A 26,364-nucleotide genomic window follows, 5' to 3' on the forward strand; every position below is an offset into this window, starting at 1 on the left:
ATTTCCAGCCCAGATCTTAAAGCACTAGTCATCCTTTACCTTAGGTCCTGGTTTTCCAGGGTAGCCGTCCTGTCCGGGTTCTCCTCTTTGCCCCTAAATGGGGAATACAGAATAATTAAAAACAGACTGCTGTGCAACAAAAACACAAATGAAAAGGTGAAAAAGCAGATCTGGCCTTTAGATGGGTTTATCAATGATGAAGTTCTGCCTCCACAGAACTGAGTTCACAGTTCGCCTCATTAAAACAGCTCTAACCTTCTCGCCGTCGTTTCCAGGGAAACCATCTAATCCATCTTTTCCTGGAAGGCCCTGAAAAATAATTACCGTTGTTTCAAGGTTTTTTTTGCACTAAAAATGAGTGTTGAGTTAATAGGCCAACAAGATAGTTTGTGCACAGTATTTTTGAGTCATAGAGACTCACCGGTTTTCCTGCTTCTCCTGGTTTTCCTGAGAAGCCGATTTCACCAGGTAATCCCTATGTGAGCAAACAGATGAATTTAATATCATCTGCTACTGTTTTGTGGCTCTAGTTCAGTTCAGAAATACAAACAAACGCAAACAGTATTATTTTGTTGCATGTAAACTCACTGGAGGTCCTGTTTGCCCAGGGCTCCCGGGAGGCCCAGAAGGCCCCTGAGGGCCCTAAAGATAAAACACAGAAATATAACTTGAAATGTTGAAATTAATAGTCACCTGCAATGCATTCATCATTTATTTTACAAAAAATATTCCAATATTATGTTATCATTATATTGATGACTGCATGTGTTTAGCTCTTTAATCTGACTGATGCTCATTCCTCTGGTAACCACTAGAGCTCACTGTAACTCTAAAAATACTTGAGACTATTTCATTAAGATAATAATGCTGAGAATGCCATATAGTCATAATATTCATACTGTTTTTGGATAGCATACTAAGTTTCCATATGCATAAATGACATACTATTTAAAAAAAAAAAATACTGTTGCATTCTGCTGTAAAATTCAGTATATGGTAAGCAGTATGTCAATATTCCATTCCAAACATAAAACCACACTTGACAGGAAAAAATAAAAGGCAAAGAGCTCGATTCAGACTAAGAATGAATGTTCTGGCGGTTCTTACAGGTGGTCCTGGAAGACCATCAACTCCCGGCAATCCTGCATCCCCTTTTTTACCCTGGAGAAACAGAGAAGACGATGTCTCATGAGTCTGTGTTAGGTAAAAGCAAAATAAAGGAGATAAGGAATAAGGAGATATTTCATATTTAAAAAAAAAATAAATAAAAATATAGTACTTTAAATAAAAAGATAATAAGGAATATGGAATAAGGATACTGAATTGTAAAAAAAATATAATAATAATACATTTCAGCACACTAATGACAAAAATGAATTCCATGTGAGAGGTCAGGACGAGTTTAGACCTTTCTATCTAAAGTCTATAATGACCTTCGATCCATTAGAGGCACAAATAAGCCCTCTGCTGGACAAACAGGAAATCACACTTACGGCAATTTTGTTCTGCTCTATAGTCAACAGAAAATAGAAGTACAAAACATTAAATATCCTATGTGCAAAGTTTCCTTTCCTCTGTTGATATTTCCAACAGAAACAGGAGGGGCCCGACATATAGAAGAGCTTACGTTTTCTTAATAAAAATAGCCCAAAGCCAATGTTTATGGTCACAGTCAAAGACTATGATTTGCTATTTGCTATTGCTGGTCGGTTTTAGAAATACATTCTATCTAGAGAACACCTCTTGCATACATATGGACTCAACGCGTTTAGACGTTGAGTTAATGCAAAAAAAAAAAAAAAAAGATGTGAGGAGTCATAACAGCTTAAAATAGAGTAAAAAAAAAGACAGAGAGACACTTTTTAGTGTCTCACTCAGGGCTTCCTGGTGTTCTGCAGTTGTGTGTCATTCTCAAGCACCACCCACTGCGTTTCTGAGCTGAGCACAAGATCAGTTAGACTCCCTCTTTAAGAGCACCTGACAGTGTTTCCCGCTGGGACAGAGAAAACGCGGGCTACATTCAGAACACCCGCAACCCTGCTGAGCTACAACACTGAGGACAAAACATTGGCAAGGACAAAAACTCATAAAAAAGTAGTTAATATGACTGATGCATACAATAGCTTTGTGTGAGGATCAGGTTGAATCTGGTTTACAGGTCTTAGCTGGACTGTTGGCTGGTTCTAGAAGGGTTTTGGGCAGAAGTCCATCTGAGACCAGCTTGGCCCCACTGGGAGACCAACCAGATTTGGGTGCTTCAAGCTAGATTTATAAGCTAGTTTAGTTCAAGCTAGTTTAATAAGTTAAACTTATTTCAGGTAATAGCAAAGGTAATATTTCTAATTTTCATTTCATTTGAGTTTTTCAATTAATATTTTATTTATTTTATTTCAGTTAAAGGGATAGTTCACCCAAATGAACTAAATTAAAATGTAATGTTTATCTGCTTACCCCCGGGGCATCCAAGGTGTAGGTTGCTTTGTTTCTTCAGTAGAACACAAACCAAGATTTTTAACTCAAACCATTAAACTCTATCACTCTTAAATACAAAGTGCAATAGAAGTACATTAAAAAAAATAAAAAAACATACACAACCCCAAATTAAACCCAGCGTCTGTGCAAGAAACGGAACAATATTTATATTGTATTTTACCTCTGATTCACACAATGTCCAAACTGTTTGAACTCTCCTAAGCGCGTCCTCCCATGCACGTTCTCAAGCAGGCACTTGAGGCATCTACTTCTTCTTCTTGCTTCACAGCGGATGCAAGTGCATAACCGCCACCTTTCCCCAAATGGACCATTGACACTCCTAATTGAGATTGTAGACAGAGTGTCAATGGTCCATTTGAGAGATAGGTGGCGGTAATGCACTTATAAGTCTGCGATCCACCATAAAGCAAAAAGAAGAAGTAGATGCCTCATGCTCCTGCTTGAGAACGTGCATAGGAGGAGAGTTCTAACAGTTCGGACATTGCGTGAATCAGAGGTAGAAAACTATATAAATATTGTTCAGTTTCTTGCACAGACCGATTGTTTCTTTACACATCAATGTATCGTCAAAAGCCACAGGGTTAATTTTTTTTTTTATGTTTTAGCCTTGATTCCCATCCACTCACATTATAAAACTGATAAGAACACAACGGTTTCAGTTAGAAATCTCAGTTTGTGTTCTACTGAAGAAACACAGTCAACTACATCTTAGATGTCCTGGGGGTAAGCAGATAAACATCAAATTTTCATTTTGGGGTCAACTGTCCCTTTAACAAAACTATTTTTTAAATGGCTTTATACAACACTATGCTAAACTTCTTTTGTGGATCACTGAAGAAAGTAAGTCATATTGCTTTGGTACAACATTATGGTGAGTTAAAGGAGCTATGTGGAGGTTTTTACTAAAGATCAAAAAATCTTTAAGATAGAGTTTTCATTTGTAAATGTATGAGCCAACCATGATGTAAAAAATAGAATGACACCTCGACTGTCCACCACAGTTGCCTCTATCAGCCTGTAGGCTCAATTGTGTGTGGAGGAGTCGGGCTCGAATTTGTGTGAAAATTCACAAAATGTGTAGTCATGCGTGTCCTTGTCTACTTGGGCTTACAACCGTACGGCACGCCAGCCATTATAGTAAGCAGCGGCAATAGTGTTTTCAAATGGACTCTGCGGATGGAAAGAAGCGACCAGCCTCCAGCACAATTCAGACACCCATGGACACTCCTCGTAAGTAAAATAAAAATAAAAAGAGCGTGCGCACTGAGAACGAGCATGAAACTGGCTGCAGTTCCTCTAACGGCCACTGGTGTCAGTAACGGTTAGAAATTTCAGAACCTACGCAATGCTCCTTTAATAAAGACAGACTTTTCGTTTTAATACATAAAACTTTATCAGTTGGCTTGATTTTTTTTATTTATTTATTTTATTTTTTTGAGCCGTTATCCAAACACCATTTTTATTTCTGGCAAGAAACAATGTTTTCAAGTAATCTGAGAACATTTTAATGATGCTGTCATCTCATCAGTTCGAGGGCATCTGAGAGCGTCAGGCCTTTCGAACATCTCCTGTCTCTCTTCCTAATGAGCTCCTCTCTTTAATCTGACCCCGCAGAGCACGATAAAATCACTAGAACATGCACTGAGATCCGCAACTTCCAGCCAGTCTCTATGGTTACCACAGAACAGGTTCTAGAACATCTTACAGCTCCATTAAAAGCAGCTGAGATGAACTGCTTCAATAAAATACAAATGTCCTACCCTTTGTCCATTCTCACCCGGCACACCGGGCAAACCTGCAGGTCCAGGTGGGCCCTGAACAAAAACAGCATAAACAATAGGCTAATTAGAAATAGTGACATACACAACAAAAGACAGAGCAAAAATGATGCTTCTATTTTCACAAACAGACCACAAAAGTGATATTCATGATGTACAGTGACCCCAAAAAATATCTGGACACTTGAGTCCCATTAAAAAAAAGTCTAAATGTTTGAATTTAACTTTATTGTCCATTCTGTTTGTCACGGAGTGCTATGTAAATCTAAAAGTACATCCACATAAGTGCTTACACAATGACACAAACACAGAATAGAACCAAATGACACTAATTACCTCATTCCTTGACACATTTCCAAACTATTAAAACAGCGCCATAAGCTCATTGCAGACCATTTACTTAAACTGAATTTAATTTAAAATTTGCAGTTTAAAATAATCACTGAGTCTGTTTCCAGATGACAGGAATATATCAGGAGATCGGAAGCTTTTCTCAGAACTAACTTCTCTGTTCTTCTTTGATATGCATCTTTAAGACAACACAACTTGTTTGAAAGAGCATTAAATCACAAAATGTATCTTACAGGAGGTCCAGGGGGGCCGTCCGCTCCCCGGGGTCCTCGTTCACCAGGGATACCCTGAAAACACAAACACACACCCATGAGTGTGTGAGTACGATCAACAGAAGTGTGGTTCGAGACTCATCTTCTCAGCACTTACAGTGGCCCCCTTCAGTCCTGCCAGCTGGACCTGAGGAAAAACACAGATGAAGCAATGAGCATCTTAATACTGTTTTAAAGTGTGACTAATTCAGTTAACGAATCAATGTCTTACCGCATCGCCAGGTAATCCAGCAGGACCTCGTTCACCCTATCAGCAAACACAGCATTTATCAATCAGCATTTGACAGGATTTATTAAGATGGCACAGTGATTTGATATTCTAAGTGGAGTTAAACTGGAGTGGAATTGTCATATGGTTTATCTTCCAGTACAGACTAAACAGTATTTGTCATTTCCTTTGGGAATACGTTCCTGGAAGTGTGTGCGGGACAGAGTGAGTTAAATGATACAGCTTTGGCTGAATTTTTGAATGGCTGTCTTTATGAATGAGTCTGAGACATATGATACAAAAGTGTTTCTATACCTTTTCTCCTTTGACTCCACTTGCACCAGGAGCACCAATCAGCCCCCTAGGACCCTGGTTTTATAGAAAATGAGAGAAAGAGAGGTCATTTAGATAAAACGTATATTTCCTTGACCTAAGCAAAACATGACACAAGCATGCATGAAAATCTTCTTCATCCAGTGTATGTGCATGCTCCGCAAAATGGTACATGGCAAATTCTATACATTATAAAAGCTCAGAATACTTACATCTTTTCCTGGAAAACCTGGTTTCCCTGGGAACCCGTCTAAACCTGGTTCACCCTAAACAACATTTGAAAGTGAGACGTCATCGAATGGACAATTAGTGTAATATTACCAGTTAAAAATTTGTGGTCAGTAAGATTTTTTCGAAGAAATTCATCGAGCGCAGCGTTAGTTCAGTCAGGCCATGGAGGCTGTCAAATCCAATCACTACCACTCTCCTATTAGACACACAACATAAATATTACCGTGCACCTTCTGCTGAGAGACACTCATCTTCATAACCAGGCTACAGGACAGACGTCCCACTGCCACATCTACATGATTATCACTGTTTGCTTTACTAAGAGTCTTAATTGTCATGTATTTCTAAGCTGATGATTCCGGGGGTTTAATGTTAAAGCTCTTGTATGTCAATTATTTTGGGAGCAAGAACCCCCGTAAGGAACCATACCGCCAAAGATAAATTGTGTTCAATTAACTCAAGTAAACTTGCCAAAGTGGTTCCTGTCTGAAATATTTTTTATACTGCAAGGATGCATTAAATGGATCAAATGTGACAGTAAAGACATTTGTAATGTAACAGAAGATTTCTATTTGCAACAAATGCTGAACTTTCTATTAAGAATCCTGCAAAAATAAATAAATAAATAAACATGGTTTCCAAAAAAAAAAAAAAAAAAATTATATATACACATATATACATATACATATATATATATATATATGAAGCAGCACAACTGTTTTCAACATTGACAATAAGAAGAAATGTTTGTGAGCAGCAAATCAATATATTAGAATATGTTATAGTATATTAGATAGATGAACGATGCTGAAAATTCAGCTTTGCATCACAGGAATAAAGACATTTTAAATTTAAATAATATTTCACAATATTATTGTTTTTACTATAATTTTGATCAAATAAAAGTAGCCTTGGTGAGCATATGAAAATTATTTTAAAAACATTTTTAAAAAACTTACTGCCCCCAAACTTTTGAAAAATCCTTGTTAATTATTAAATTATACATATTCTGCTTCCAATTTTTCAATGATAATTTCATGAAATTCATCTTAATAAATGACTACTATAGTACAAAACATTTGCAATTTGCTCAGTACATGTATTTTTCTGAATTTATGAGAATCATTAATTCTGGTTACAATAGTATGTCACATCTAAAGTCACTATTTTTATTCCCAGTTTCTAATTTTATGTCCCATAAACAGCATATTGGTTTGGAATGACAACTACTCCTTTAACTTTAAATTATGTATGTTTGTCTAGACAGGTGCTTATATTTTAATACAGAAAACAGCAGCAGGAAACAGACTGATGGGATGGAAATATGACTTTAACAGGACAAAAACGTGCAATATCCACTATGCAGTGCCTGCTTTTTCAGGTCACAAATTCAGGAAATATAACAGATGGTGGATGCGTTTGTATGATGTATTTATTTTGAATTTAAGACCGTTTGAGTTCAAATGAAAAGCCTTTCTCAAAAAAGCATAATCTGATACTTCCTCTTTCAATGAACCATGCATTGGTTCTAAAAATAGATCCCTTTGGTCCATTTGCACTGCAATTATTTTACCAGAATTACCAGCATTCTTACTTAAAAGTAATGCAATTTTTCCAAAACTAAGTTTGTTTTCCCATGTTAAAACATTTCATATAATAAAATTGCTATTCTAAAATAATGTTTTTTTGAGCATCCCAACCAGCCAAATACGGCAGCATCGGCTCAACCAATGGCACCAGTTTGAGGCGGAACTATCTATTTGTCAACCAATGACAGTCGAGGAGTGACATGAAAGAATCATTATTTTAGCAGTTCCATTTTGAGACACTAGTGCTGCAAATTTGCAATTTCAAAGTTTCAGGAAAGTCAAATTTGTCTTAAAAGCTCTCATTGTGTGTGCAGGGGTGGACCGTCAGACAGACTGAAGAATGACGTCGATGCTCTACTGTGTGAAACTGTTCTAAGACCCGTCTGACTGCACAACGCCCGCGCAGAACAGGATATATGCAGTCTGAATCAGCACTGAGACATCTGTTTGAGTTATCAGTCTGCCTGCATTCACTCCATAGAAATATTGCCTCTGTAATGTTTGGATCTGACTGGTATGTACAGTACTTTGAGCTCCGTCCAAGTTATTCCAAAGCATCAGAACTAAAACAGGGGTACTGACAAGGGGAAGACAAGTGGGAACATTGTCTCAGGCCTCTTAGTGGGATGAAGGTTGTCTGCATTGACAGACTAAACTAGATTTTTACATTTTCATTAAGTGCTGTGCATGCTAAACCTCTGCTGCATGATTTTAGGAATCATTCACATCTGTAGCACAAACAGTGCGGGGCATTCCCATGTTTAATTGCTTAATACTAACACTGAGCCTAAGTAATGATGTTTGTGGTAACAGTTGGTTATGAATGACAGGTGTCAGTCATCCCTTACCCTTTCTCCGGAAGCTCCTTTATCTCCTTTAACTCCAGTGACACCCTGATGAAAAGCATATCAACATATTACAAACCTCACAGAGAAGAACACTGGCCACACTACAATCTGTCCTGCACAGGTGTAACACAAGACTGCAGAAGCAAAGTCTTCATTTCAATTTGTTTCTAATGTAGTGATCATCCATTAAAGCAAGTTTCATCCTTATTAAACGAAAAATTTAACGAAAATGCATAAATAAATAAAAATGCAATAAAGTGCAAAATAAAAAGATAAAATAAAATAAGGTTATTGTAAGAAAGAAAATAAGAATGTAAAATAAGAAATAAAGTCACAATATTAAGATGCTTTTTAAAGAAATCAAGTCATTAATGATAAATATACATTTCTATTGCATTAATCTAAGGTTTTTCATAATCGTCAGTGGTTTAAATGCACAGGTCATACAGTACTTACAGACACCCCTTGAGCACCCGGTGCTCCAGGTGGACCAGCATCGCCTTGGATACCCTGAATTAAAAAAAAAGGTCAGGTCAAAAAGGCCAGATCAGGTTAAAAATGTCAAGATAACATCTAACACAGTGTCAGAAATTAGCTTCTCACCAAAAAGTGATAAAACAGAAAATAATGCAGAGAAAATACCCACAGCGAACACAAAAAAAATCAACAATGACATACAATAGAGACTTTACTGCATTATTTACTGCTGATTTTAGATTTGATTTTAAGTGACATCAACAAACAACAAAACATCAACAAGACAATTAATTTTAAAGTTGTCATTTTAAACTTTTTTTTTTTTTTTAGCATTTTTCATAAGAAAATCATTTCCTATTTAGATATATCACATCTTAAATCATTTTTGGAATGACAACAGCCTCTTTGGTCTCAAAATGACAAAACAATTCCCCTGAAAAAAAATTGGGGGTGGTGGAGGGTTCATATTGACAATTACAAAATGTTAATTTCTGACATTGGTCTCTTACTCTTCCGTCTAAAGGAGGTCTTACCTTTGGTCCGAGAGGTCCAGGTAACCCAGCTTCACCTGCAACTCCCTTTTCACCCTGTTCATCAATATGCTCGATCATTAGACTGTAACCATCAAAATACACCTTCAACAACATGCAAATCAACTTTTTGTCACTCACTCTCTCTCCTTTATCTCCGTGTTTCCCACCCAGACCGGGTAAACCGTCTGATCCCTAAAAGTTACATAAATATTAATGGCACTTATAAACACATCTATTGAATCAGCAATGTTTAGACAAAACTGGATTATAAATAAATAAATACATAAAATATTCATTGTATGCTGCATAGTATGTAGTTATTATTATTTTTATTTTTTTCTTTCAGCTGATGTAATCAACACTGCCTGGAATTTAATCTCTCACAGAATCCACAAACCAAACCCAATAATATAATATTTTCTGTTGATTATTCTGCTGCTAAATATTTAGATGTTTAGGGTAGATTTTTTTTTTAAAGAAAAGACTTTAAAGACTTTTAAATTGTTTTTAAATATATATATATATAAATTAATAATAATAAATTATAACTTTTTTTTTTAAAGAAAAGACTTTAAAGACTTTTAAATTGTTATATATATATATATATATATATATATATATATATATATATATATATATATAAATTAATAATAATAAATTATAACTTATCTATTCATAAAATTATCCTGGAAAAAATAAATCACAGACTCTTGTTTGTTTTTGAGCAGCAAATCAGCATATCAGAAGGATTTCTGAAGGATCATGTGAGACTGAAGAATGTGCTGAAAATGATGCTGAAAATTCAGCTTAGCAGGAATAAAAGGAATATAATAAAAAATAATAATTTTAATAAATAGAAAACAAATAATTTAAAATGTTGGTTCTTTCAAAACCTTGTTCTGTTAGCGACACCAAACTTTTGAATGCTAGTGCGAGTTAACTACAAATGGCATTTCATGTTGTTTGCGTGTACACAAGTGTGTCTTACTCTTTCTCCTCTTTCTCCTCTGGCTCCAGGTTCACCGCGCTCGCCGCTGTCCCCCTGCGAAGAGAGACTAGATTTCAACATGGCATTAAAACAAGATGTGACACGGTTTGGACATGGCCACAAGTGACCATCGAAAGGTTTCATCCTTCAGCATGTTATACAATGGGGCCAAATGCATTCCTGTGAAAAATCTGACCTTAGAAACCAAAATAATATTTTTAAAACAAGACCAGCCAACTAAAAATGCTTGAAATGCTTGAAATGATCATCAGACATTAACAGATTTTCCATCTTTACACTCAAAGAATCACATATTATAAAAGCATATATATTACGAAGAAAGTCTTGTGAGATCGTAAAAATACAAAAAGAGGCCAACAGCAGTTAGAGTAGTTTTCTGGTCATTAAAATGAATCACACTCTAATGCTAAACACCACTAAGGAAACCTAAAGAAATCTTTGCCATTATACCATGCCTTTCAGATGTCTAATGCACTCCAGGGAATCTTCTGGAATTTTGGGAGCATATACAACCCTCACAGCATATAGTGGATGCTAATTTGCTTGATTTCAATTAGTTTCTAATGAAGTTTCCTATTGAATCCTTTTCAAAAGCACCACAGCTTCAAAACAAACAACATTACAGTGTTAAAGGATTGACAAAATGACCACATAACAGGGTTAAGAGACAGAGAAACACCTCAAACACAAACATGCGTTTGTGGCATCATGCATTTTAACTAGCCAACTCCTCCATATGCTGCTAGCTAACTTTATACTGTAACACATGGATACATGTGAGTAAACGGACACACATTCACATACACAGAATAAACACATTAACATATACACATGGACACTCATGCAAACACTGACACATATACACAGAGAAATACACACACAAGCAAATGAAAACCATGCATAACAACAAAAACATTCATGTAAAACTTGCCATCACAACACTATGGTTACTGGCACATATGGTTTATGTTCATCCTTTATTGTAATTCTAGGGGATTGTTTTACCTAATTTATTATCTGCCACATAAAAAATGATTTTCTCAGTACTTTTGTCTTGAAAAATTGTTGTATTTTTGTCAATATAAGTTAATTGAGAAGGAAAGTGACTTAAGGTATGAAGTACTGTTTCTGAAAAAAAAGGTATCAAAATTAAGTTAATTTGAGTTTTATTTAAGTTATTTTTTTAAATATATATAAAATAAAAATCTGTCATTGCGGTAAGAAAAAATAAATAAAAATTTTCCTTTTGAATTAAGTTTCTCTTACCCCACTTACTTGTTTTATGCATAAACTCTTGTTTTAAAAATAAACTTATTAAGTCATTCTGCTTCTCTAGAAAATATATTTTGATTTAAGACTATTTAGATATTTATATTGGAAAACAAGATAAAAAAAAAAAACTGCAGAAGAAAATCATTGTTTGCAGTTCATAAAATGCATTGTAAAACAAATCCATATGAATCGAGCATTCTAATCAAAATCTTGTGAGGAGATAGGATCATTTTATATGATGAACAGATTTAACTTAGGCTCAATAGAGTTTTGAAGATTAACCAAAGACGTGTGGGTTTGGAATGACATGAGGGTGAGTCAATGATGGCAATTTCATTGTTTGGGTTTGTTCTAAATCTTAAAGGGACACTTCAACTAAAAATGAAATGTTGTAATCATTTACTCACCTCCATGTCATTCCAAAACAGTAAAAGTTTTTTCTTCTGTTAAACACAAATGAAGATTTGGAAGAATGCTGGTAACCAAACTGTTGATGGTAGCTATATTTTTCCATACTATGAAAGTCAACAGCAACCGTCAGTTGTTTTTATTTTTTTATCAGTATTCTTCCAAATCTATTCAATAGAAGAAAGAAACTCATACATGTTTAGAACCACCTGAGGGTGAGTAAATTAGCATTTATTCATTTAGCTGACGCTTTTATCCAAAGCGACTTACAATTGCTGTATATGTCAGAGGTCACACCCCTCTGGAGCAACTAGGGGTTAAGTGTCTTTCTCAGGGACACATTGGTGTCTCACAGTGGATTCAAACCCGGGTCTCTCACACCATAGGCATGTGTCTTATCCACTGCGCCAACCCCACACCATTTACATTTTTGGGTGAACTGTCCCTTTAAGTGGCAATATTAATTGTTTTATGTTTTTGTTTTGCAATTGTTAACCTGCTCTAGCACAGCATTTGCTGTTTGTAGGTCGCCTGCAGGAAATTCCACTGACCAATCCAGCATGCTACATTTTTCTAGCTGTGGGCGTCAAATGGCATCTAAATTTGGCTGAACAGTGACCAAGTGCAGTGGAAATAAAAATAATACGATGCCTTTCCAGAAGTCTTAAGAGATTGTGACTCAAAATATTCATCATACAAATGAAATCTGGTCATTTACTGATAAGCACAGGTAAATGTTTAAATAATGGCAGTCGTCGTTCTATTGACAAAACCACAGTCGTCTAATCTCCTGTACAAATCTCTGACTGATGGAGGTTAATTATGATATTATTCGGAGGTAATTATGCCCTGGAGTCTGTCCTTTTGTCTGCTGAGCCGCGGAGGATGTCTGTTTTAAGTGCTGTGAGTGGGGGTTCGGTGCACAGCTTTTTGTTTTGCATATCCTTAGAGGTTGGAAGACCCATAACTCTGCATTTCAAAATAAGATATTTTTATTGATTTCTAATTAAAAGAGAGTCCACAGTTTTTCTATCCTGCTACGTTCTTTTGTAATCGTAGACTTTGGATTCAAGGGAAGAATGAAGTTTTTGATGAATTGGGTTCTGGCTCACACGAGACAAAATACACATGTGCACAAACAGACACACATATAGACTACACATTCAATGTTTTGTCTATCTTGAGGAGTTTGGCTGTTAAATTCATGACCTTACCTTCTCTCCTCTATCGCCTTTGATAGAGAAAGCCTGGCCCTGTAAATAATCAATCAACACCGATCTATTATTCTCCAGGCCCAGAGAGTCAGAAACAGCAGAAATGGAAGCAGATCAATAACGTATGAAAATAAATAATTTTTTCTCTAAGAACTATTCTGCAAGAAGCATTTCTGATATACAACAATGCTGTTTTACGTTCATCTATATGGAGCCCTGCACATGACAGAAGAAAAAATAAATAAATTGTGCGCACGATTTACTAATTCGTTCCCTCGATTTACAAAAACGTACACACGATTACTATTGGGTTCCCTCGATTTACTATTGCGTTCGCTCGATTTGATATTGCGTTCGCTCGATTTGCTAAATCGTGCGCACGATTTTGCAAATCGAGGGAACGAATTAGTACATTGTGTGCACAATTTAGAAATCGAGGGAATGCTATAGTAATCATGTGCACGTTTTAGTACATTGAGAGAACTAATTAGTATATCGTGCACACGATTTAGCTTTATATTTTTTCCTACGTGTCATGTGTGGTGCTCCGTACATCTAAACAGTCAACAAAGCTATATGAAATTTTGTAAGTTATAATATGGATGTCGTACACGTTCTCCTTTCTGCCCTTTGTATCCTGGTGGTCCTTCTGCCCCTTTAAGACCAGGATCCCCCTGCAGATGCAAAGTTTATGCAAAGAGCCTATGAGGAACCCACTGGAAATGCATCCAGAGATGATGTGCAAAAGCATAATAAAGTAGTTGAGTGATGCTGTGATAGATTATGAAACATTATTTGACCTTTTCACCCTTGGGCCCCACGGCACCTGGTAGACCTGTCTCACCCTGTAGGATGGGAAAGATTGAGAGAGATAGCAAAAGAGATAGACATTCTGAAAGATAGATGTCAGAAATAAAAGTGTGTATAGAATGAATGCATTACAAAACAGAACTGAATGCATTACAAAAGAGAGTTCAGAATAAAAAATTGATATTCAGCCTAATATCTTTAAATAAAAAGTCCAGGTTAAATTATATATACTGTATAACAATAACTATATATATATATAGTATATATATAGTGCTGTCAATCGATCAAACAAATTAATTAATCGCACACTTTTAGATAGCAATCATTTCATATTCAATCTTCAAATTAATGTAGAAACAACATAAAAACAGTATATTTTTTTACATTTGTATAATGTAATTTTGACAGCACTAATATATATAATATACTAATATTATGTAAAATAAAATTATATATATAATTTTATTTTACATAATAACTGTACTTTTTATTAATTATATTTATATATTATTTTATCACAGTAGTCTCATATTAATGTTTAACGTTGAAGTCTTGTGGCAACACCAGTGTATTTATTTAGAGTTTATTCCACTGCAAAGTCTTGCCCCATAGACTTCCATTGTAAGTGCATTAGTTTAAATTTTGACTTGTTTTTACAAACTAAGGTGAAGCTGAGCTGAAATTACAGTATGATCACAGATGATGTTAATAGAAACCAAAATATTTCATTAATATTAACATGACCAACATTTATTCAGCACGTGACTTCAGAAATGAACTATTTAGCCTCTTTTGCTCATATACTGTAAACAACTTTGGCTCCTGTATCGTAAGGCTGATATTCAATTTATTTGCATGTTAAGCATGGGGGTTCACCAGCTTTAAGAGTGTGACCTTTGACCTGGAAGGTCTTACCCTTTCCCCTGCAGGACAGGAGCAGTTGACGGCGGCTGGTTTCTTCTGCTCAGCACTTGTTGGTTTTGGGGTTGGCAGCGGGAGTGGAGGGGTTTCAGTCACCAGAGACTGTTCACACTGAGTGAGAAGAGAAAGTGAACAAGGAAACGGAAAGAGACTGGGCGAGTTATGAAAGAAAGAGAGAGGAAAGGTAGAGGAAGCATTGGATGTCCAGTATTATGAGCAAGACATTCTGGATGCTAGACAACGAATATTCCCCCTCTTCATCGAGGACTAAAAACAAAGACCTTTGGAGAACTTGTTCTGTCAGAAATCGTATGTTTTTGCCTTACTATCCATGTGATGACATAATGAGAATAAATATTTGTATGCGAGTCAGATGCACTTACTGGGCCACCAGGAATATCGCAACACGTCTCTTGCTCAGACTGTTTACCATCACAGTAGATCACCATCCTCTGGAGGTCAAACTATAGAGGAAACACAGGAACTGGTTGTATCAGTCATGATTGATAACATGACTTAAAACTTCATGAACGTCACCATTTAAAAGATTTTTATTGTTTTTAAAAGAAGTCTTTTATGCTCAACAAGCATTTATTTGATTAAAAATACAGTAATGTGAAAAACATTCCAGTTTAGTATAATTAAATTGCTTTTATATAAATATCTCCCATCCTACAGGTTCCTATTATCAAAACTGAAAGTTGTGCTGGTTTTATTTTTGTGAAAACCATGATACAGTTTTTAAGGATTTTTTGATGAAAAGAAAGTCCAAAAGAACAGCATCTATTTGAAAAAAAAATCTGACATTTCAAAAAGTCTTTACTGTCACTTTTGATCAATTTAATGCATTCTTGCTAAGTGAAAAAAATGCTTACTGACGCTAGTGTAACAGCAAATCATATATCAATTATTTAACCATGTTTTTTTTTAGAGACTACCATGATGGTATTCTCAGATGTAACATGCAAATATTATTATATTATTTTTCTTTAAATGAAAACTATAATCAATCAGTACCTTGGTATACCATGGTATAATAATTGAATACCATCGTAGTACCATCACAGCACTTTTGTGCGAGGGAGACTTAATCTTGTACAAAATACATATAAATAAACCCCAACTGTTTGCTTACATCAATGGGAATGCTGTCATAGAGTCTCTTGCCGATGACAGTCTTTCCCTGGATGTCGATGTCTTCTCTTTCCTCTATGGGCAGCGTCTCAATGTGTTTGCAGTCCAGAAACAGGGACACTGACTTGGAGTCCACCCTCATGCCGATCTTATGCCAGTTACGGTCAAAAAGATCTTCCACCTCTGGGTTCTTAAAGACGGCTCGGACCGCATCCTTCGTCAGGCCCACAGCGTTGTACTCGACTGCTTTGTTCTCCCCGTCCAAACGGATGGAGACCTGGAGGACATTCTCATTACAGTCTGATCAGCTTACATTGCATTTAATGATATTAGATGTTATTTAAAATTTTTAAATTGATTTGAAAATCAGAACTTTGGAAGAGAACTTAAATTTAAGAATACAGTCCTGTTGTTTCAGCCCCATTCAGGACTCATTAGTGCACACCTGTGGAATGCCGTATTTGTCATAGACCTGCCATAGGTACCAGTCTTCTTTACGAGAGGTCTTCCTGAACTTGAATGTGGTCACAAAGGCGTATTCATCAGGCAGACCCTGAGGTAACACATCTCTACAACACATGAAACCTCTTGTTAAAAAACATATACCTTGCATATTGTCTGAAAATACACATATTATAAATTAAGTAAAAGCACGTAATGTGATTTTTGCATATGCCATTGTAATAAATTATTCTCTTACTCTGATTGTTGGACGATGGGCATGGTACCGAGGCGGACATAGGGGGTCTGACCTGGCTCAAATTTTTCTCCAAGAAAATCTCTGACATTGAAGTACTCCATCAAATCAAATCCTGGAGAAAAAAGAAAAAGAAAAAAAAATATTTATTTATTATTAAGTTACTTTTCCTATTAAGTAAACTAGAATGTCCCCTGACGAAAATTATTGTTAAATGATGTCTTTCCATCAATGATCACTAGGGGGAGTCCACGAGACAGGTCAAAATGACAACATGCTCTATGAACTTTCCTGAATCGCTTCTGAACCAGAGGATTAAAATATCATAGTGCAATAAGTCAAAAAGGCCTATATGCAATGACATAGTTTCTACTTTGTGCGAAGCTAGGTAGGTTTATTATTAAGCACATTTCATACATGGAAGTAGTTCAAAAAGCCATACAGATATACAAATTAAGTAAATAGGTAATATGACTTGTTAAAATAAAAATTACTTACAGTATATAATTCTAATGCTATATATATATATATATATATATATGTATATATGGTTAACTTTACATTTAGCATTATTACACAAATATTTATTCACATAATACCACTGCCCAACCAGAATCTAGTGATACAGAAATGCATGTAATGCAGAATGATAAGGTATACATAAAAGGACATAAAGGGAGACAAACCACAGTAAAGAATAAATTAATGCATCTGTCACCTGTGTTTTCAGTGTTGAAGTACATGTATTACAGTTCTGCAAGCAAAATGACACGCATCACTTGGGCCTTTTTCCACATTCACACAAAAAAGTCCATGCCTCTGGGATCAAACATGACATCATTGTTTGTTTAAAATAATAGAGTGGAGCTATGCTGTGTGTGTGGATATCAGCCCACTAATTAATGCTTCAGATCCGCAGCCAACACTCATTAAACTGCACTTGCTGCACCAGATGTTTAAAAAAAAAAACTTTCTTGTGCAATTATGTCACTTGTTCTCCAGCATGTGTGTGTGTGTGTGTCTGTGTGTGTATCTAACTGAGTCTGGCAGTCCTGGCCTTCCACCCTATTATAGCGGCCAAACCATGGCGCTCCTATTGCCAATACATAGTCTGTTACCATGACGATGCCAGCGGGGCCCTGGGCGTTGCCTAGGCAGGAAATTCAAGGGTCATTTTGGAAACACATTAATGGAGAAGTTAAACTTTTAAAAGAGCTCTGGGTACATGAAACGCTGATGGTTTGTGTATATGACGCCTGTAAGGGTCACGCAGAGTGATCTTGCTTTCACTCGGGGAACTCTCATGTTGTTTTCATAGGGCAGGTGTGTTCGTGTCAGCAAACGGAGGTTGTTTAAACTGTCTAGAGAGAATGATTATTTGAACTGAAGGATGTTTGAGTCGTTGTTTAACTCGGTGGTAATGTGAGAATGTGTGGCAGTCTAGGCCAGACAGTGTGTGCGAGTCTGTGGTAGAGTAACAGGTGGCTGAAAACTTAGAAAGCAGATACTGTGTTAAGAGCAAAGAAGAAAAACCATAAGACAATAAAAGCACTTTCATTTTATTTTTTGCGCTCACAAAGCACAACAAATCCCTCATGGTTTCTGGCAGACCAGCATTAGAGGGCCGCTCACACATTCTCATGTTCCATCTGTGCTAGTTTTAATTTGACATCTTTGGCCGTTACATTACATCTCAATGTTTTTGCAGTCTCTTGTGCCATAAATGCTGTTTCAAGTCTAAAATGGTTCAGGATTTAAAAACAATAGGCCAATTAGATTATTTAATATTGAAATATACAGCAAGTCTGGTCTGAGTGTGTGTGTGTGTGTGTGTGTGATAAGAAGATATAAAGTCATGCAGGTGTAGAACAACCTTTTTTTTTACATGCTATTAATTCAAATGACCTAATTAAACTTTAATTTATCTTTCTCCAGCTGTTCACTTCTCATCAGCTCATTTCCACGACTCTCTGTTTGTCTCGGCGTCTCCATGCGCCAGGGCACGGCTCTCCACCAGTGGCGTTTCTAAGCCTGGAGGAACCTCGCATGGCGAGCAGGACCTGTAATTTAGGCCTGGCGAGTGAAAGCGTATAATCACCACCGAGTCTTATTTTAAACAGTGAGAGAGCGAGGAAGGCTGGGTCGGTTCTGCGGCGCGGCACAGATGAGTGCGTTATTTCGACTCGTGCCTTTGATCCGAACACATGGGCACTTCTGTACATAACGCAACAATCTGGAAACCAGCCCAGTGTCACCGCATGAAAACTCTACGAGTGAATTTTAACATGGTCACAGTGCGTTAGCGTGACAAACGGGTGTTTCTCCCCTCAGCATCTAGTGGTTTTAAGATGCTGAAAAACAACGCATATTAAGACCCCTGTATTATGTTCCATTTCATTGTAAATATATTGGGTTTTAAAACGCACCGATCTTTTGAAAATTTGCCTTGTCCACACCCTTTTAAAACGTGCTGCCTCACCGTGCGCGTGCGCCGTGAGCAAAACCTGTACCTCATACAGCAAGGTCATCATGACTCATGAGTTCGACCAAAAACTTTTTATATATCAAGACGTGTAAACTCATATTACTATGAATGGAAGAACATGCAACACACAATATGACAGAACAAGTCCAAATACATGCGTGGAATCCACAATCGAATCCTGAGCTCCTACATTTGAAATCTGAATTTGCTTTGTGACTTAAAAAGTATGTTCTATATAGTATGGATATCGGTAGGATTAAAATTAAGGCCCGTTCGCACCAAAATGTATAAAGATAACTATATTAGGTCTATGAATGAACCTTGGCCGATTTGAATGGCTAGGACCGCCCGAGGCCATATGACTGACAGATAAAGCAACCAATCACGTTTCGGTTTGTGCCGTGTCACGTTTAGGGGCATGGAAATGTCCCCACAATATCAGACCGTGTGTTAAAAAAACTCTTGGATGTATTTTAAAGATTCTATGCTGTGAACTTTAATTATTTCACATACTTTCAAAAATCCAGCATTTAGTTGATCCTGATAAGCACTCAATATCACAGTTGTAAACACAACCTTCTTCTAACATGAGGGGGTTTGGCGCCACAGCATATTTGTTTCCAGGTGGAACATTAAAGAACCCAAAATGCACATCACATATCGTGTATAATTCATCCAATCCAATGACGACTTTGAAACTCTGAAGTGTTTCCAATTTTGTGTGCCATATGCATCAGACGTTCAGCCAATGGTCCATGGGGGTGAGGACAGAGGCTGAGACTGCTGATTGGGTGTCAATGCTTTTATCGGTCATCAGCTGGAAAAGTTTTTTCCTTGTTTTGAAAGTGATGCCAAAGATATTGTTTCTCTGTGCCTTTATCTTTATGGTGTGGAGAATGATTTTTAGAACTATCGCTATCTTTATAGCTATGGTTTTTGGTAAGAACAGGCCTGTAGGGGAGGCAATAATATAAGGTGAAACATTACGGTTCATAACACATAATATTACTATAATAATTTCTTCTGTTCCCACTCGGTCCCCCATTCAAGTATAAAACTTGGTATTGAATGCTCAAAATAGCTGCCTGAACACATTGCAAATATAGCCTCCGAGTGAACAGACTTTCTAAGAAAGGGACTTTGGTTCGACTTTTAGTACGCATATACCTCAAAGTTTCGATGAAGCATCTTCCCAATTTCAATGTAATACTGAAAAGGTAATTTTTGAAGGACCACACATAGTTTGATCAATAACGTGTGGAAAACTTTGTGTTAAATTATATGATCCATATAACTGAGTTAATGCACATTCACCTCATTTCTTATAAGGAAACAATGGATTCAAGTTTTGTGTTGTTAAGTTACTTTACAGATGGAATCTTGAGTCGGCAACTTTTTATGTCCATTTTGGCCTTGCCTTGGAAAAGAGTGATGTTTCAACTTCAGAAACAACATGCAGATGTTGGCAGCTTCAGCAATTGTGACATCTTATGTGAACCTGGAATTTCCCTGAAGATTTAGCTTGTGTTGTTCACTTGAATATTGCAGATTGCAAGAGCAAGATGCCATAATTAACACTTATAGCCACCAAAGGAGGAGAGATCTAGTCTTGTCAGTGCAATCCAAAAGAACCACAACCAAACAGATCTATGCACAAACGTCAAGCTTACAAGGCCTAAGATGACAGAAACGAAAAAGAAAGTGTAGTGACGCACAAAAGATGTTCAGACGTTCAGACTCCATCTGAATACCAAAGACAGCACTTATCCTATCATCACTCATTATCAGTAGTATAATTAGAGTTAAACAGGCCACATTTCAGAAACTCTGTTTTATTTTTATTTTTTTAAGTAATATAAAAAATATAAAAAGAATAAAGAATACTCTGTATTTTTCAAAGCACAAATCTTAATTCACCTCCATTTTACAGGGTTACCGCTTTTCTGAGAATTTGTCAAGATAGATTTGAGCAATTAAAACAAGACCAAAACTCATCAGATTTACGAGAAATGGTTCTCTTGAGCATTTTGTACATACCCCTATAGCTCCAGATTGTATAGTCATTTACTACCACAGGTAAGCGCTCTCTCTCTCTGTTTCGGTCTGGTTTTTTACTTAGGTTGATGAATTTGAGTGGGTGTCTCACAGAGGAACTCAGAACCCCCTGAAGACCCAAACACAACATCCTCAAGATCTGTGTAATCACTAAAGAACTCTGCATTTCTTAGAACAGAGGAGGGCAAAAGATATCTTATTTCGAAAACCTCGCTGTCTCGCTGCAACGTTTCATGTTTTAAAAAGCAAACTTCTGGGAAAAGAAAGCTTTATTTTTGATCCAAGAGTACTTTACACATAGAAACTAGACTTGTAGTCTGTGGTATCAATACTTACATCTACACACACACACACACAAAATAAATAAAAAATCCTACAAAAAACCCTGAAGTCCAAGATTGGAAGTCCGTATGTCCGAATCATTATACAGTGCACCTCTTCCTTTATTTTTGACCCTCTAATTGAAATAAAATGCACTATGGATGATTTTCATGTAACTGCGTAACCTTGAGAAGAAGAAATGTTTTGGTTTTCTCACATCTGAAGGCGAAACACAGAAACACTGACATATAGTGGTATATAAAATGATCATGAATCACTACAACTTGAGTTGTAGACAATATTACTGAATCGTGGTTGAAACTACATTGTTTTTCGCTATGAGAAGTCACTGTGTTATGACACCATGTGACCATTTCCTAAGACGCAAATCCAAATCCATATTCTGTGAGAGAATATGGATAAGAGAAAACATTACCTGGGACCTCCGTCAGTCCAGCACTTGTGCTGTTCGGCCTGAACAGGCCTGCCTGGACTTTCATGTTTGGACACAGGACATCTGTGGAGAGACATAACATTATGAGTGGGCATAATATTGAATACACTCCTCAGTTTTTATTCACTGAACAGCACTCCACAGGTGTTTGCATAATGGCAATATATTTCTACAGTTAGAAAAGTAATATTTTAGTCCTATTTAAGTTAATATGATACAATTGGAGTTATTGCAATCTGTGCTTTATTACCAGTGTCTGGTCTCCTGAAACTTCTAAACATCTTCTTTATGGAAGCAGACCTCATCATTAATTCATACTGTGAAATTAATTTTTTGTTGACATTTTAATGAATGGCTTCAGGTGCCCAGGCAGTCTGCCATGGTATTTTTGCAGTGACAAACCTTTTCACTCACAAAAATGTAACATTTAAACGTTTTATGTTGACTATTGGCATGATTAGAAAAATGGATTGCGTTTTGGAGAAAAAAAAGGCACTTCTTTTCACATTGGTAAAAAATAGGAAACAAGTTTTCTTTAAAGCAACTGCATGTTTTGATCCTACACTGAATTCTAAAAAAACAATGGCTTATTAGAAAACTTTTTCTCTGGGGTTATTCATTGTATTCATTCAACTGTAGGGTGCACCAAAACCGCAAAAATACACACAACTACATACAGTTGCTGTAACGTCTCAATATCCAGACATCAGCTAGTTGAAATCTAGATATATATTTTTTAACCTGCAAAAGACATTTCTTCTAGAATTTCAGAAGCTCAATAACGTCTTAAACTGTGCTCAAATTTGCCAAGATACCAAAGACTATAACCAAAAGTCAAATCTTAACAGGAACTTAAACATCTCTTGTAATATTTTGACAAAATCAAATGATTTGACTTATTATCAATTGATAGTTCAACCAAAAATGAAAATTATGCCATTCATTACTCATCCTCAAGTTGTTTCAAACCTGAATGGGTTTCTTTTTTTGTGTGTGTGTTGAACACAGAAGATATTTTTTGAAGAATGTTAGTAACTAAACAGTTGATGGTAGCCATCGATTTCCATAGTGTATATTTAAAAAAAAAAAATGAAAAGAAAAAAAACTATAGAAGTCAATGGCTACTGTCAACTGTTTGGTTAGCAACATTCTTCAATACAATATATCTTCTTTTGTGTTCACTTGAGTAAAGGACGTCAGAATTTTCATTTTTAATATTAAAGGAATAATATCAAAACACATTTAAGATATCTTATTATATTTATTTGTCAGGAACTGTCTCATATGAGTCAACAATAATTATATTCTGAGCAGTAAACCTTCCCCACTTTGAAGAGGAGTAATTTTACTAACAGCTGAAGGAAATGAACAGTTGAGAGTGACTGACACTGCAATATGATCCATCTTCCTCTCTGTGCTTGAAGACAGACTGTTAGAAGATCCTTTCTAGAAGATAATTTAGGACGTACAAACAGGCAGATTTCAGATGGCGATGCATAGCTAGTGATAGCAGTGATGACAGGACGAAAGACAACACCAGCAGACTCGTTTACTACGGCATCCGTGATGAGAATGTGCTATTTGTAGAAAAGAACTTGCTAGTGCTAAGGAAGGATGCTAATTAAGCCTAGATACTTTTGGATGAGTACTTATCGCTTTTGTTTGTTTGCTTTTTTGTCACTTTTAGTTGAAAAGAGGGCATAGGAAATGATGTACAGGTGATGTAATTGGCAAATGTTGTGTGCCAGAACTGAATCACCCACACAAGCTCTATAGCTGTTATCTTTAGAGGAACATAGTTTACACAGAAACAGAAATTCTTTTGTGATTCACTCTCCCTTTTGCAGTATGCTGTTATTTTTCTGTGAAACGAAAAGTATGCAAAAAGCATAAAATAGCTACAAAATTATCATTAAGTTGTATGCTTTTTTCAACTACATTTATGATACTTAAATTTCAGTAGAATAATGCACAAAATCACACTATAAAACTAAAATATACACTAGATTTTTTTCCTTGCTCTCTCTCTCTCTCTCTCTCTCTCCCACACACATGCACACACTCTTGGCATGAAGCAGGCAGATGCCCAAACCACAGCGGCTGATCATGTCCCTGACAATTGTGTATGATCAGACCCTGTAATTTTCTTTAATCGTTCCTATAAAAAGTGCTTTGCAATGTTTAAGAGGCCTCAACTTCGCTACGAATTCCACTTTACAGAGGCTGGGTCACTTGACACAATTACGTCTCTGTCCGATACAGTGTCCTCAGCGTGACTCTCCCAAACCCTCACACCCCTGAGCGAGTCCCTGCCAGGTCCAAACATCAACCTCCTGACCGCCAAAACATGAAGAGCTCAGACGCCCACCCTGGGATAAATTAAGGCTAGAGAAAAGACCACCTGGCTGTCTATATTTGTGTTGTGTCTGTTATGTTAGCCAAGTTATGTTACCAGTACAGCGGACATCCACATATCCTTTTCAGTTATTTACAATACCAAAAGATTCGAATAATTTCGATTTTTTTTTTTTTTTTTTATACTTTTGAAATATGTCTCTTTATGTTCACAGAGACATGTTTAATTAATCAAAAAATGCAATAAAGCAGTATTATTGTATTATAATTATAATATTATTAGAATATATTTTAAAGCAACCTTGAAATATTACTTTCAAGTAATTTCTGATGGTACACAGATTCTAAAAAGGTGAACAGCTTCTGTCTTCTGTTTCTTTCCCACGCTAATAAATTTGGCAAGCTGGTACGAAATTCCAAGAAAAAGTGGATTGCTTTACGACAGCAGTGAATTCACGTGTACAGCTCCACTGTGATTGATGGACTTAGTGATTTGGAGGCCCAAAGCAAATTTCAGGTATGACACAATAACTGGGTCCTCTTTAACACCTAATCCTTATTTTGCTCGCTTTCTCATAGTTTATAGTTTATTTACCTCTTCACAATATAAGTTAACAGTTAGTCGACCTGATGCTATTTTTTTTTCATATAACAAAAGAAAACATTATAAAAAATATATATTGCATTCACTTCAGTTCATCGCGATCTGCACAACATTCAGACAATTTCTTATTTACAACGTAGCCTATCTACATGTTTTCATAATGAGAATATTAGCAAGCTTGCAAAACTCAGCACTTGACAAAAACTCCTGTTTTAATCGGTGAGTGAACAACGGTGAGCGTTTGCCAAATATGTTTTGCCAAAATCAGATGGGGCCTCCTGATTCCCAGTGGCCCTAAGTGGCCGTTTACCTGGCTTATTGGTAAAGTCCGCCCCTGGAGATTACAATTTACAACAGTGAATTCCACTAATTTATCTGTAGGGGGCTCCAAAGCCGCACACATAAAAAATTACATACATTTGCTTTAAATTTTAATTTCTGTGATGGCAACGCTGGATTTTCAACAACCAATTCTCCAGTCTTCAGTGTCACACAGACCATCAGAAATCATTTTAATATGCTAAGAAACTTGAGGAGCTCTTTAGTTTGAAGTGGACATCTGAGTAGCACTAGAGCTATCTAGAACTCTTGTGTGGTCAAAGCAATAATAAAACATGACACATACAGTGGTGAAGCAGACTTTTGTTACTACTTGAGTTACTTTCTGTATTACTGCAAACAGGTCATATTGTTCCCTTTACCTTTCTAAAACACAAAAAGTAAATTGCTAACTACTAGCAGATCTTAGTCATGCCAGAAAATGTAACTTGTGGTCATTGAAATTAGGTGTAGAATCAAATTTCTAGTTAGTTAATCATGCACATTGAGTCTTATTGAGATTTATGAATGAATTATTCAGAATGGCTGTATCAATTGATTCACTGGAAAGATCTGACTCAAAACAATGATTCACAACTGAACTGCTCCTTTAACCTCATAGTTTCTTTAGGGGGACTGACCCCACAATTAGCATGCTGCTAAATGACAAGTAAATGTTGTCATTCATTCATTGTTTTTGACATACCTATTTCCTTTGACTAATGAAATGACAAGGCAATCTAAAGCCAGTCATGCGTCATTGTTTAAATTTCTAAATGTGTTCTATCGAGGGCAGTTTCCTTCAGCTGTGGCATAAAGGCAGTAATTTAGAGAGTGGCCATGAAACTAAAATGATGGACTGAGTAGAACATAGCCTTCAAATTGCTGCATTTCCACATTGTTTTTCCAAAGACTTTTCCATTTATTTTCTTGTTTGCTCCTTGCTTATTTCTTAAAGCACATCAAATCGTGATTGGATTACATTAAAAAAATCATATCAGAGATGCTAAGGATAATCAGTTGTCAAAATGGCTTTAACTAAATATAAATCACTATACACCTGGAAAGAGTTTGTAGATGTTGTTGGTTAATGATGTAATTAATGAAAATGCATAGGACAGTTTGCACTGTATTGAACTAAGAAATACCAACTGTTACCACTGAACAATAAAATGTACAATTACCGGTAATCAC

At 36.2% G+C, this 26,364-nt stretch overlaps 1 protein-coding gene across 1 annotated transcript in view; it reads right to left on the reverse strand.

Moving 5' to 3' along the window:
• Positions 1 to 26,364, reverse strand: part of LOC132103986 (collagen alpha-1(XXII) chain-like) — a 51,923-nt gene that overhangs the window by 15,326 nt on the left and 10,233 nt on the right. Inside the window, exons 4-28 of the mRNA XM_059509115.1 lie at positions 21,876 to 21,956; positions 16,582 to 16,693; positions 16,327 to 16,450; positions 15,883 to 16,158; positions 15,131 to 15,211; positions 14,742 to 14,858; positions 13,817 to 13,861; positions 13,628 to 13,690; positions 13,017 to 13,055; positions 10,102 to 10,155; positions 9,252 to 9,305; positions 9,114 to 9,167; positions 8,560 to 8,613; positions 8,104 to 8,148; positions 5,648 to 5,701; positions 5,418 to 5,471; positions 5,106 to 5,141; positions 4,992 to 5,021; positions 4,856 to 4,909; positions 4,254 to 4,307; positions 1,108 to 1,161; positions 589 to 642; positions 422 to 475; positions 256 to 309; positions 40 to 93 (exon numbers count right to left, since the gene is read on the reverse strand). Coding sequence (XP_059365098.1) covers positions 40 to 93; positions 256 to 309; positions 422 to 475; positions 589 to 642; positions 1,108 to 1,161; positions 4,254 to 4,307; positions 4,856 to 4,909; positions 4,992 to 5,021; positions 5,106 to 5,141; positions 5,418 to 5,471; positions 5,648 to 5,701; positions 8,104 to 8,148; positions 8,560 to 8,613; positions 9,114 to 9,167; positions 9,252 to 9,305; positions 10,102 to 10,155; positions 13,017 to 13,055; positions 13,628 to 13,690; positions 13,817 to 13,861; positions 14,742 to 14,858; positions 15,131 to 15,211; positions 15,883 to 16,158; positions 16,327 to 16,450; positions 16,582 to 16,693; positions 21,876 to 21,956 — 1,751 coding nt within the window. The remainder of the gene's footprint in view (positions 1 to 39; positions 94 to 255; positions 310 to 421; positions 476 to 588; positions 643 to 1,107; positions 1,162 to 4,253; positions 4,308 to 4,855; positions 4,910 to 4,991; positions 5,022 to 5,105; positions 5,142 to 5,417; positions 5,472 to 5,647; positions 5,702 to 8,103; positions 8,149 to 8,559; positions 8,614 to 9,113; positions 9,168 to 9,251; positions 9,306 to 10,101; positions 10,156 to 13,016; positions 13,056 to 13,627; positions 13,691 to 13,816; positions 13,862 to 14,741; positions 14,859 to 15,130; positions 15,212 to 15,882; positions 16,159 to 16,326; positions 16,451 to 16,581; positions 16,694 to 21,875; positions 21,957 to 26,364) is intronic.

The sequence above is a fragment of the Carassius carassius genome, chromosome 25, assembly GCF_963082965.1.
Source record: "Carassius carassius chromosome 25, fCarCar2.1, whole genome shotgun sequence".
Taxonomy (NCBI): Eukaryota; Metazoa; Chordata; class Actinopteri; order Cypriniformes; family Cyprinidae; genus Carassius; species Carassius carassius.